The 14293-nt window shown below is 36.4% G+C and overlaps 1 protein-coding gene across 1 annotated transcript; it reads right to left on the bottom strand.

Annotated features, from left to right (window-relative positions):
- Positions 1-1536: 1536 nt before the first annotated feature.
- On the bottom strand, positions 1537-13412 carry LOC149565110 (transmembrane protein (DUF872)). Its single transcript, XM_089818655.1, has 2 exons — positions 12896-13412; positions 1537-1761 (listed from the first exon to the last, which is right to left on the bottom strand). The coding sequence occupies exons 1-2, from the start codon at positions 13221-13223 to the stop codon at positions 1682-1684; spliced, it is 408 nt and encodes a 135-aa protein (XP_089674781.1). The 5' UTR covers positions 13224-13412; the 3' UTR covers positions 1537-1681.
- Positions 13413-14293: the final 881 nt, after the last annotated feature.

Raw genomic sequence — 14293 nt, 5'->3', positions numbered from 1 at the left:
TTTGGCAGAAGACTTTACTTAGAAGTACTGACAAATAGACAATTCCTGTAAGTGGTATTAGAAGATTAGAAGATATAGTGCAGATGTATGACCTTTCCAATGGCAAGGCTTGGTTAAGTGGTCTCTTCCCAGTCTGTTATCTTGAGGAGAAGCAGTTTATGGTAGAGTTTATAATGCATGTAAGATCAGTCTTCACAGACAACCAGTGTAGATTTGAAAGAGAATTGGCTCTTTTAACAGGCGTGCTCACTCCACCTGTTGTGAGACATTTTAATCAGATCAATTTTGTAGCAACTGCCTTATGGTGCATCAAATGCATAGCACTCCCTCAATTCCAGCCACCATTACGATGAATCCTCCTCTTCCAAAACTGAAGACAACAGAGTCGGGTGTGTGCGGAGCCACAGTGTCTGGATGCAGAGTTCATTGCAGGCACTTAATCGGTTCCACTGACTGCTTAAGATAATGACAGGAAAAATGGCAAGTTTGTTGAGGAGATAAAGAAATCCTACCACATCTCCCAAAAGGGGAATTTAGGGTTTTTGTTATTGTTTTCTACTGGTCCCCTTCGTAATATTGGATATAATATGTTCTATGTTTTTAGCTTCTGCCTTCTCTCTATATTTGGTGTTTTTTTCTCACGTGTTGAGTTTTATCAGATTTATTAATTTAAACTTGATGACTGATAATTTCTGATACTCTATCTAAGAAATTATTCCGATTTAATCTTACTATAGTTTGATACTATATCTTAGACTGTATTGATAAATACAATCTTAAAATCCTTGTGATTCCTTTTAATATCTTAGTGCAAACAGTACTTTATAACTTGCCCGATCGTAAAGCAGAAGAAGCTGATAACTAGAAGACTGTTTTATGTATGTGTTTGTATATGCTTCTCTGCCCAATGACTGCAAATATATATATGGTACGACTGTGGAGTAATGTCCATGAAGGATCAGTCATGATCCTTCGTGGACATGACTCCACCGTCAGGTATTGACAAAACTCGGAAATTAAACAGATTAATATTGGATAATGATAATAATAACACACATAATATATATATATATATATATAGAAACAATATTTCCTATATCATTATTTATATTAATCTCTTCAGAATTACATGAATAACTATATTTAAATTTCTCCATGTAAATATCTATTATATATGTATTTAAGAATATATAAATAAAGAATCATTCTTCACTATACCTCATGTGTACTTAAGATTTATCTTCAATAGATTGCCAGTGCCTTGTATTGTTTTATCCAACTGAAGCTACAAATCATCAACATCAGGTTATATCTTGTTCCTATTTGGTTCTCTCTTCTATGCAATTACTGCTACACTATCTGTTAGGTCTCTCTGTTATGGCAGTTAATGGTCTAGTTCCTCCATATGCAATGGTTTTATAAGTTCCAGCTTAGCCCTTTTACCTAGAAAAAATACTTAGCCTTCTATTGTAATTTCCATCATGATTAATGACCAATAACATTGATAAATTATAAAACAAAATGAGACAAAATGAATGGCATGTCAAAACTATGTTACTTTCTTTCCATGTTTAGAACCACTCGTATCCACATAACAAAGAAATCAATCTTTGATTTCTCTATATTTAGCAAAAAGAGTACAAAATACAAATACAAAAAACTTTTTTAAAACTATTCACACTTAATAATCAGGTATGTGTGCAAATGTGTAGCCCTTACAGCCCCTCCATGAATAATATGCTATCCTGGTCTCATAAAACCCTGCAAAAAAGGAGGCAAAGTTACATTCCTATAGAGATACATTATAACATGTGGTTGTCTATAGACATTTGAAACTTCTTTACCAGTATTCATAATAGATCCACTGAAGCTAATCCTTAGATTTAGGAAAACAAGAAAATTGTCATCACTAGTATTCTGAAATGGATCAAATTATGGTCAATACTGCATTTTATAATTTTCTAGATAGCTACAAATAAAAAGAATATTTCAGAGTACTTTGAAGAAGTGACCAACAACGTAAAAATAAAATAAGAAACTAACAAAGAAACTGGACCATAGCAACCCCTAACCCATTTAATAGAGAAATCCAAAGGGGGGCAAGGTGTCCATATGTACAATAATTAGACTAAGAGAATTCTGAAAAGGTCTGTAGTTCCAAAATTAGGCTCCACATGCAAACAATGCTGTGCATAGAGAGAGTACTTATAGTAACATTGTATTACAATTTTGATGTTTGTAATCACATGCAAGTATAGTTTTAATAATCATTGACCACAGAGAAATTTTATTTTTAAAAAGTTTGTTATGTAGAACAAGTTTGATCCTAAAAAATCAACAACAAAAATCTGGAACTATCAACTTACTCTCTTCTCTCTGTGATGTGATGACCACTCAATGTCCAAGACTCCAAACTAAAAGCCTAACAAGACAAAAAGCTAATAAGATAGGCTTAAATGATATAAAGTTGAGTGTATCCCTTAACTGACTCCAAATATGTATTAAGATTAGGTAACAAAAAGTATGTGTAATACTTTCGAACGATCCACATGCTGTCAAGTATACTTTTAATAGTAATAGAGAAAAGTTATACATGAAATAGGACACAACTTCAGACTGACATAGTGACAATCGATAGTGGAAATGACCATGCTGCACCCAATGGGATACAGCCTTACTAAACTCTCAAACAGAACATGGACAACTGTCCACACTACACTTGTGACTATCAGTTGTAACTTGTAGCTCTACTAGTGTTCTTGCAAGTTCTCTGAAGGTACAACCAAGATCATTTTCCAGTAATTGCATCATTTATGACATTCTCCTCCTTCCCCAAAAAAATGTGTTGGAAATATTGGTGCCCGTGATGTCAACAGAATGATTAACATAATAAATGCCAGTATACTGCTGTTACCAGAGGAGGATCAGTGCTGAGAACATATGCTAAGGAGGATTAAAAGAAGAGGACAATAAGTGTTAAGCTTCAAATGCTAATTTTTGAGTGTATAGTGCTGACTGACCTATGTGCGTTTGGCACCCAGATGTCATGCAAAATATAAAATCCAAATCATAGCACAAATTTTGGAAGAAATCACCCATCCTTCATTTGGCAAGCCACTGACCAAAAATAGGTCAAAGGGACTGCTGTACAAAGCACAAGGGCAAGGGCACCATATGGTGCCCAGAAGAAAAACAATGCCAAAGCAACGAGAAACAAAAAGAGCCACAGATCCAGAACAGGGAGAGAAAAGGGGTCCAAAAGGGAAACCCCAACTCCCTAAGCACAAGGAATCCCCTAGATGAACCTCTGAACAGAACTGTAAGTCATGGAACCAACAGAAGCACCGAGCTGCTTTGAGAGGTCGTGGAAGAAGAAGGCTGATGTTGAAAAGAGTCCCTCTGAGGCCACGTGGATCTAGAATGACTGGAAGGGGGACCAAACTGTCATTTGCTGCCATGCACAGAAGGAAGCCCAGTGAAGAGGTGATAATCTGAGAAGAGTGTGGGTGAACAGAAGACTGATGCTGATAAGAATTGTCTTGAAGCTTAGTGGCCTCCTGCTGATAAAGGCCGAGGCATCTCTGATCTGTGAATCTAAGAAAGGTGGAAAGGTCCTGAGTGTCCTTCAAAAGGCAGTAAAATCTTCCACGGACCACAAAATAGATAGGGCAACAGAAAATGAAGTGGTCCTCCAACTCAGTCTTCCCAATGCTGCAAATCTGACAGATCATGTCCTTTCTGTCAAGCTGGTGATTAGTCTCATTGCAGAGCCTGTGAGAAATTTATTGTTGTCTGGATTTGGCCAGTAGATACAAGCAGTCTTTTCTCCATGGTTTTCTCCTTAATGGTTTCCATATAAATCTCATATTCTTAATTTTGTGGATCTTGTGTGTTTGATGCTATTATGGCTGCTAAATTTTTACACAAGACTGTCTTGTACTAATTCACCTAACTCGCCTCTCTCAATATAAGTGTATGTTCATCAACTGGTATCAGCATTCAAGAATAGTCAAAATACTAGAAGGTAGATCTTGAAAGCACACAGTGAGTCAAGAAGATTTTTCTTCAAACAAAGCCTCATTGTCCAATGGAACAAACTATGCATTCTAGAACATAAGGATGAAAACATATCTAATGGCTCTTGGATTTGATGTTTGGCAATTAGTGATGAATGGTTATGTAGCTCCATCAGCTCCATGAACGGGTCCTGTTAAAAAGAAGGCAAGTGAAATCAATGCAAAGGCCATGAATGCTATATTATGTGGTCAAACTGGGTCAGAGTTTGTCAAAGTAATGCATTGTGATTCAGCAAATGAAATCTAGGACAAGATAAATTTAAGATCATCTATGAAGGCAGTGACAAAGTTGAAAAGGCTTAACTCCAAACCCATGTAAAACAACTTGAGAGTATGAAGATGAAAGACGTGTGGGAATGCATTACAACCTATCTTCTTTGCATTAATGAAATCAACACCATCGAGGGCTTGGTGAATAGGTTGAAGATTCAAGGATTGTGCAAAGGATACTAAGGCCTCTCCCCTAGACATTTGATGCCAAATTTTTCATCGTTGAAAAAAAGAAGAATCTAGATAAATTAACAATGGACGAGTTACATGGGATCCACACAACATATGAAGTCAAAAACAAATAGTGTTGATGTGAGTTTCGTTCCACTGCATTTTCAAATCAATATTTAAAGATTCTACTTACCTAGTGCAAGCTAGGTGAGTAAAATCACCTAGTCCAAGCTTCTAGGGTATATTTGAAGATTTTCAAGTCAATATTTTCTCCTCAGTCCTATCAAACTGATGCAAACTAAGGGTCCAATACTAACTGAAGATAAGTATCATCATTCATCGACTAACCACACAAGGCAATTTTACAATCTACAAGAAACTAGTCGCCAGGATTTGTTTGCACTTTGAATCATGCAAGTAAACATCCATAAATACTCACTCAACAAACTACTTGAAGGAAATTCTATTATACTTTATTTCAACTTGAAAAAAAAAGCAACTTTGAAATGAAATATATTCTAAAGGGGGATGAAGGTCAGCATGCAATAACACAAACTCAATCACAACTATCACCATGCAAAACACAACAATGACAAGTAGAGTTTAGCATTATTATTGCAACAATTCTGCAACATCTAATCTTTACAAATGAGCAGTCCTAAAATGGGCAGCTCAAATACAATAAACAGCCAAGATTAAATCAGAATCAATGGCCCAGATTTAATCCTATAAACCCTAACTAGCGTTGCCACTCCACCGAACAATGAGATTCAAGGATCCCAAAAACAGACCAATAGCAAAATTTGATGAAGGTATCATCAAATCCAAAAACACCACAAATGTGGGGCCAATCAGAATCAGACACTTATACAACTAATGAATGAGAAAAAGGGCTTTCACTTAGGCTTACATCATGTTATTATCCAAAATAATATTTCCTTTATCTCTTTCCTTCTTTGCTTATTCAATGAACCTAGACACCATGTTCTTGAGCTCATTCATTGGAGGCATGGGTGTGTTCCGAAACTTCCAATCGGCCAAATCCATCTCAAACTTGGTTGTAGCAATTGCTTTTTCCCACTCAACTGCATTGTCTCTAATTGAAGTCATACGAACCTTGAGGGATGAAAGACCATCCAAACGCTCTTGCTTGATAATAACATTTTCCCCCATGTTGAAAGTTCTCAATCTCTCGCTCAAAACTTCCAGTTTATGTTTCTATTCGCTCCTCTCTTCAATGTGGAAGGCAGTCCTTGTTGCTCCCAAAGTCTCTTCAATCACAGTATGTATAAAAAGACCAAGCTGAGCATTATCATTTTTTATCCCCTCCAAAATATCTTGTCTATGGATTAAGGAAAAGTACCATGTGTAATCACCCAATTTTGGTCTAGTAAGCTATAAGCTCCCTTTCTAAGTATTTTAATTTATATGCTAGACCACATTGTGCACTTAATCAATTTTGCATTATTAATTAATAAAAAAATCCTTGACCAAATCATCACATAATCATTTATTTATCATAAAGTTTGACCACTTTATCCTAAGTTTATTTAATTGAAAGAACATGCTCCCTTTTAATTGAATAACATAAGACCCCTTTACCCTAAGTGCACATGGAAAAGCATTTTCTAATTTAAAAAGAAAAAGAAAAACAAATTGTCTACAACTTAAAAGTGCAATTTCCAAGTTGAGTGAAATCTTTTGACTTTTCAAGAAGGCTTTTGCCTCTTTATCTCAACCACTCATTGTTTTGTCTCTTAATCTATGCCACTCCTTTTGCCTTTTAAGACATGAGCACATGGATCAACTCAAGAATCAATCACCACCATTGCTCATTCTTTTGCCTCTTAATCTTCACCGTCCACTCATTTCCAAATCTCTTTAAAAGAAGCCTCTCTCCTTACTCTTGTTATCATCCTCCTTTATGCTAATATCATGTTGTCATTTTTCTTATTGAGTTCTTGAGCTTTCTTGCATTCTCATATAGCTTAGAATTTCCTTTATTGCAATTAGCTTAGCCCATCTAGTCTAATTAGGATGGATAGTAATCTTGTCATCTTGTTAGTTTAGTTTGCTTGATTTGCATCATTGCAAATCATCTTAGCTTAACTTTGCATTTGCATTCCATCATGAGGATCATGGATTCTTGCATTCCTATTGCTTGATATCTTTGAATCTTCCATTCTATGATGTACTTTACAAAAGGTCTCCTCTATTAGGTGCATTTGAGAGCCACCATCCATATCCCTTTGTTTCTTGCATGTCATAGATAGGAAGCTATAAGCCGCCATTTAGGACTCCATATCCATTGGATCTCTCAAATATAAGGGTTTATAGAAGTGTCTGCACTTTTTGGTACAAACTATGATTCTATATCCCCTTTTCCTCTAGCCTTGATTTCCTTCCCTCTTACCAATAACTGCTTAACAACATTCACGATAGCATTTAGGTGGGTATGGTTTTGTCCTTGATAGGTTGGAATCATTCCCAAGGTCTATGAAAGCATGAAATCTAGCTTTAAGTGATGTAAGCATCAAAAATTGTTCCACGAATTCAGGGAGAAATGTCAAGCCCTCTTGTACCATCTCTTTTATCCAAGTTGGAGTCTCCTACAGGGAAATCTTTGCAATATCCATTACCTTCAATATCTCAAGGGTGAGTGGTGGTGTGACTATATGATCTACCTATTGAATTGGTTTGAATGTGCTTCTGCAAAATACTAGCAGCCACTAACATTCTTTCTTGTACTTGTTTTTCTCTGCTATTTCGCTTTCCACTCTTCTCTTCATGGCTTCAAGACCTTCAGTCTCCTCATACTCTATCTCTTCCGTAGTGGTTCCCAACTCATGCTCCATTATCTCATGATCCTAAAGCTGAACATCATCCTTTATTCTATTCACCCTAGGGATGGCAATTTGGACTTTGCGATTCCCTGAGTCATCCTTGATCACCTTTGCCAATGTCCCCGTTGGCTGGTTCTCTTCCTCTTCCAACTCTATAAGATCTTCGATGTTATCAATTGGTCATGTTTCAATAATATTTTGCTTGTCTTGCAATGTAGCCCACAACCAATCAAGTCAAGTGCACTCTCCTAACCCTAGACTAGGCTATGCTCTTCTTTGAAATTGAATTGGGAAGACTACAAAACTTTCATTATGGCCTTCATTTGGTGGGGATCTATTTGTTTTAAGGAAAATCCTTAATGTCAACCATCCCATCATTGTTGTCATTTGGTGGGGAAGACATTTCTTCTTCTTCTAAAGCACTCAATGGTGAATATCCCAAAGAACTTTGACTTGTATTGTTATTGATTCAAAAGAAATCTACTGACGTACCTCCTTACCCTTCAATGATAGGGACTTTGCCTACTCTGAAGTGGTGCTTTCTTTAGATTGAGGAGTTGTGTGCTTCTATCTCTTTGTTTGTGGCTCCTCAATTCTAATTCCTTTCTCCCTTGAATTTCCATTGCGTGGAATCCTTGAAGTATTCTTGCTCTTCTTGTTGGGCTCCTCCAGTTGGCTGCTTGATGCCTACAGTTGCTCAAATGACTCCTCTTCAATTTCTTCAATCTCATTTGTCCTAACATATGTTACAAGCTCTCTGCCTCTTACCAATTCCACAATCCTTTGATCCAACCACTCTTGAGTACAAAGGGAAACTAGGTTCATCAAGGTATCTAGGCTAATCTCCATCTCACTCTCCCAAGCAATCGACTCTAGCTCATGGTTTATGGTGGTTTTGAAGTCACTTCTAATCACCTTCCCATCATCCACTAACTGATCAAGTATTGCAATGCCTTTCCACCTATACCTTTTGATCTCGTATGTCGTTAGCCTTAAGAATGTACTTTTCCTTACTCCACAATCATCACTTGCATTTACCCAATAGTCCTCTAAGTGTGGGATGTGGAGGTAACGGTTCCTATATGCCCTCATGATCATCCGTTTGGGATCAAGATTCTGTCTTGAATGATACAATCCTAGCCCAATATTTTCCAGTTTTACATCTGCTGATTCAACTACTACTAGGGATGGTCATGCTTCATTGCTAAGGCTGAATGGGAACTTGATGCTTTACTTGTGTTGACCCTTTTGAGTTTTGTCATAGGAGAGAAGTTGTCTTGCCACCTCCATGATAACTATCTTGTTTGTTGGATACCTTGGCAATTTCCTCAAGCATGCCGTGCTTCCAGACATGCGAATGTATGTGAGTTTGTTATTTTGGATGTACCATAATCCATGTTCCTTAATCAACTTCTTTACTTCCACTGAAAGCCTCACTTTTGGAGCCCATTGCAACCACCTCACGATTTTCATGGCAAATGCATCGTTGAAAATCTTGAAGTCTTTAAGATTGTGCAAGGGAAGTTGTGGATAGCATGCGTGTACCAAATAATCCCCCCTTTTTGGACCCACACAAGCTCCAAGGGCTTCAATCCTGAAAATTTGAGAAATGTTAACATAACCCTGCATATGCAGGAAGCTTCCAATCATGGTTAGCATGCATGGAAAAGAAAAACTTTAAAAACAAAATATTCTAGAATAAATTTGCACATATGTGCTGCGCAGAACCACAATGTCAATAAATGATGCATCATGCAACTTCATTAAAAACAAAAAAAAAAAAAGAGTTGAAATATGCTTAAGTTTTTTGGCATTTGAAAACATAGTTTATTGCTCTTTTATATTCCACTCTGTCATAAATGTCAACATCTTCATATCCATCTGTAGTTGGTTGCAAGACAAACACTGTACTCCATTTTGAAACCTATGAATATATTTTCCTCATTATTTGATAGTCCATTATTTATAACAATCTTTTCTACTGCAACATTAGATCCTTGAAACAATTACCTTGGGCATTCATTTCCTATATCGTGCAGCACTTCAACAATTACCAGAATGCCTAAAGCTTGTTCTTTTGCCTCCAGAAACTCTCTCTTAGAGCCCCATTGACACTTCAAAATTTATCATTGTTTATGCATCATGAAATTGGTAACGGCATAAGGATGGATTGGTATGCTACACGATCTAGAAATTCATTTTCAGTGTTAGCTGCTATTAGAGATGAGCAATCTTGACCTTGACTTGCCAAAGACAAGGGTCCACAAATTGAGTAATTTCATTCAAAATAGAATACCAAAGCGTATTGCTAGATGGCTTGGCTAGGGCCAGTTAATTCTCAAGCTCGGTCATGAGATTGAAATCCATGTGATAATCTCTTGGTTTCCACAAGAGAGGTCTACATTCTCAGATACACCTGACAGGTCAAGCCAGCTAGGCTGTGAACCAAAGATGATACTATACATTTTATGGTTTAAGCAAATGACCCTTGAATGGAGCAAACCCTACTATCATATCTAAAGGTGACATCACATGGTTATTCACCAGTTGCAAAGATGGCTTATTCATCACAAAATTAAATGGAAACTTGGGTGATAGCAACAATTTGGCACGTTATCTGCTGAAGGATTTCTTGTGGCTGAATTTGAACTTTGGATTTCTGATAAGTGTTGCTTAGCAAATGAGCCAGCAGCTCAAAAATAAACATGATATTTCAATGTTCCATGGAGACATGCGCAATGACAAAATCAAGGACCATGTCCCTTGTTTGTCCAAGGTAGAAAAAGATCCCATCCCTCCAAATATTAGGCCACCCTGTAGGCCCACACCCAATCCAATTTGCAAGTACTATTTAGAATTTGAAAGTGATACCATGTTGTATTAGGTAAATTACTTCTGATTGCTTGATTTCTCTTTATTGTCATTTCTTGAAGGATTGATAAGTGGAAGCTTAAATTACACTTGAGGAAATAAATGCTTGAATGATTGATGTCTTAATGTTTAATATTTAAATGGTTTAATGCTAGAAAAGCCTAGAATAGTTAATGTCTGCACAGTTTGTATGATTGATTGATTGTTTGCTCACTGCTTTGTTTGCTTGATTCCTTTATTCCCAATTAATGATTGATAAATGACTGAATGAATTTGTTTGATGGACTCATCAATGATTGTTTAATGATTATTGAGTTGATGTGGAGTGAGTGATGATTGAATCCTCAGAATGATCTCTCTTTTATATGTTTTTGGTGAAAGGGTCAACACCCTTTATTGCTGTCTTTTAAGAATAATAAATTATTTTTCCAAACATCTTGGATTCATTTATTGCTCAGATTCATTTTGAATTTCAGCTCTGAATTGTTAAAATCTGAATTGATACCTCTCCAAAAAAATTGATCTTCTTTCTATATCTTAAAAATGGGACAGAGAAACACCTCTTCATTATACACTTTGCAGGGATGCGTCCTTGATAATGAATCACTGCCCTAATATGTCTTTTATATAATTGCTGGTATACACTCTTCAATCATAGTCAGCCCCTTTAACATAAATCACTTCCTTTCCTTTTCATTTGTTCTAGGGTCAGTCCCTCTTATTGAATTGCTATCGTTATCTTATTTTATAGCCTAGGTTTAATTGTTGTTAGGTGATAATCTATGTCCTCTATGGTGTGGGAATGAGAGACAAGGGCTCTGTTAGAAATAGGTAATACTGAGGGGGGGGTGAATCAGTATTCTACAAACTTTTGCCCAAAACTGAGTATTCTTAATTACTTTATAACATGCATATGAAAGTAAACTAACAATGTTGAACATTAAACATAACCATGCAATAAAAGAAATCGTAACACCATATTTTGTTAACTAGGGAAAACTTGACCAAGGGAAAACCCTAGTCGGGATGGTACCCACAAAATGATCCACTAAACAAAAGTATTATGTTAAGGATGCTGACCCTGTTAGGAGTCTATTAAGTACATATGGTGTCTTCGTCCTTGTTAGAGGACTAGGCCCTGTTAAAAGACTCAATGCTGTTAGAGTTGCTTCAACCCTATTAGGAGTTGGTGTATACAATTACAGAATGTATGCAAGATGAGCTCACTACCCAAACATGCAATTATACAATATAGTTCCTTGATACAAAAAGAGATAGATACAAAAACCTCTTTACTACTGATATCTTCAATATTTGATCTTTCCTTCACTGCTCTTCGCAAACCTCTGATCATACATCAGAATTTGCATCAGTATAGTTTGCATATCACTTACAACTTGCACACCTCTTCGCATAATATAATATTTTCCTTTATACCTTCACATTTTATTAAAACTGCCCAGTTGGCCTTCAAGCTTTCACACCCTTGGCAAAATACAAACTAACTCTTGTCCTCTTAGGGTTAACATCTAGGATGTCGTCTCTATAATAGTTAAATAATTATTTCATACACAAAATAATTCTTTAACCTGTAATTACCCAATTACTGATATGCTTTGTTCTGCTCTATTCACTGCCTTTACTGGTGTTTATTCCATAACTCCTTCCGTACTATCCGTACAGACTTGCGCACTTGGTTACATCATCCTGACATAGTATACTATCTGCCCTTAACCACGCACATGCCAATTATCACCATGTTATCCGTACACATCAAAACTATCTCTATTATATTGGATATTTGTCTGATACTTAGACAATTTTCTATGTCTAACTGGATAAACTTTATTTGTACATAGTGCCTTCTTCACATAAGATATATGTTGCCATAAATGACAACTCCAACAATCTACCAACTTACCTTACTTACCCATATTGCCAACAAGCTTTGCCCCTCAACCCCACCCCGTATCATGACAAGGAACATATTGGGGCCACTAACCCTCAACCCTGATGGGAGCTTAGTCCCCAAACCTCCACTACACCACCATCCTACCACCATACCCAAATCTAGGCCCTTCGTCCCCTATCTGGAGACTCTATAGACCATGAAAATATTTCTCCCTTATCAAAGTCATCAAAATTCAGTTGAGATATGGGAGTTACAACCCGATGAACATGCAAGTCTCTACAATCTATGAATTCAATATAATGCCCTTTTAATACCGAGTCACAGTTAAAAGGGTTTAGGAAGAGCGGAAGAACTATCAGTATGTAAGTCTAGATTTCATTCCCACAAGGCCAAAGGAGTGTGTCACTGCAAGTCTAGATTGGAAAGTATAGGCCTCATTCAAACCCTATGTGCTCTCATCTGGAATATAGGCCCAAGTCCACCTAACGTTCTCTAAGAGATACATCCTTAATGTCTCCCTAAACATTTGAGCACGTGAAAAATAAATACAATCTGGGTCTTGACCCTACTGTCCTGTAAGATCAGTGATTTGAGTATAAAAACAAGAATCTTTATAACCGACGATTAACCTAACGTTTAGGAAATCAAAATACAAAACATAGTCTGAGTTCTGTTCTTACTCTTATACAGATAATACGTTTGAATTTATCAAAAGGGATACTCCGGATACTTTTATAATTGAAAACACATACCAGGCAGGAACATGAGGAACCCAATCGTCAAAAATCCTAACGCCTGAGATTTTTCGCCGCCCATATGGCCAGTGAAGATGAGATGAGATACAATTAAGAGGGCAGAGCCAAATGCAAGCAGGAATAGGGCAAGGGCTATAGACTTCCATGGGATCTTCTGTTTAGGTATATAATCGAAGCGAATATCATAATTACTGTCAGTGACATCGTCTTCTCTTCCACCATACCGGTTGCCAGGCGATGCTAATGAGCGTCTTCGTTGATTTTGCTGCTGTTGGGTATCATCTGTAGGCAATGGCGTGTAGCGAACATTTGTTCTTTCACCCATATCTGACAATTTGTCAATCCTAGCTTTCCTTTGTTCCGATGATGTCTGTCGTGCCTTGGCTAGCTCTCTGCCTCACTTCACTTTGTTCCTGATTCATTTCACCGTTCCCTTTTCATATTATAAGATTTGTTGGGTACAATTGAGGAGCATATTTATGGGAGATGATATGATAGTCTACCAAGTTTGTATAGTAGTCAAACGGGTTGATCGGGAAAGGTTCTTATTGTCGAATATCTTATATTTCAATCTATTTTTCATGAAAAATAATCTTGTAAAAATAAAAAGTAAAATACAAATCAAGTATTATATACTATTAGTTGTAATTTTGTACTTACAATAAGAGCCGAAAGTTGTAAAATAATAAAAAATAAATTAAACTAACAATTATGTGCTTTTCTATGTGGAACATGAGTCAATGAATCATATCAATACTATGACTATTTAGAAACTACATATTGAAAGTCATTCATTTGACTAACCTTTGCATATATTTTTAAGATTTGATGATCAAAATTATTTTAGGACAAATCTAAAGACCTTTATAGAAAGAGGAGGATACAAAAAATACAACTATAACCTTAAAGACCTCTAAAGTGAGGGGAGTGTTACTCCTATAAACATTCATGTTGTCAATTAGTGTCAAAAAGATAAGTGAAGGAAAGTAGAATGAGTTAGTCTGTGAACACTATCACAAAGTGTCAATATGTAGCCCGAGCAATGAAGGAGAAGATTTATGAGTTTACAATTATACCCAAGCTCAATACTTACTGAGTATTTCTATATTTGTCGAGCAGTGACATTACCGAGCAAGTCAGATGTATTAAAGCATAGTTATCACCGAGAGACACCATTCCTATAAAGCATGAACAATATACTTACCAAGTGGAACAGAGGTCACTCAAATGTTTTAATTAACACTAAATACTATGCGGAACGATCATACCAAGTGGGAAATAAGATTCTCACATATTGAGGCAAAGATTTGAAAAGATTTATTGGTAAAAGAGCATTGGTTGTTTTATAATTTCAAGGTAGAGAAGGCCAATAAAAATGCAAAAAGGAAAAGTATG

The sequence above is a fragment of the Cupressus sempervirens genome, chromosome 3, assembly GCF_028749045.1.
Source record: "Cupressus sempervirens isolate cs-2001-9-10 chromosome 3, ASM2874904v1, whole genome shotgun sequence".
Taxonomy (NCBI): Eukaryota; Viridiplantae; Streptophyta; class Pinopsida; order Cupressales; family Cupressaceae; genus Cupressus; species Cupressus sempervirens.
The sequence above is the reverse complement of the archived record's forward strand: the minus strand, read 5'-3'. Positions and strand labels throughout refer to the sequence as shown.

Excerpts from the sequence above, each read along its gene's own strand:
- LOC149565110 (XM_089818655.1), bottom strand. The coding sequence starts at position 13,223 with ATGGGTGAAAGAACAAATGTTCGCTACACGCCATTGCCTACAGATGAT. Across the intron at positions 1,762-12,895 it reads GTTCCTCATGTTCCTGCCTG|GGTTTTATGAGACCAGGATA; the intron begins GTATGTGTTTTC and ends CCTTTTTTGCAG.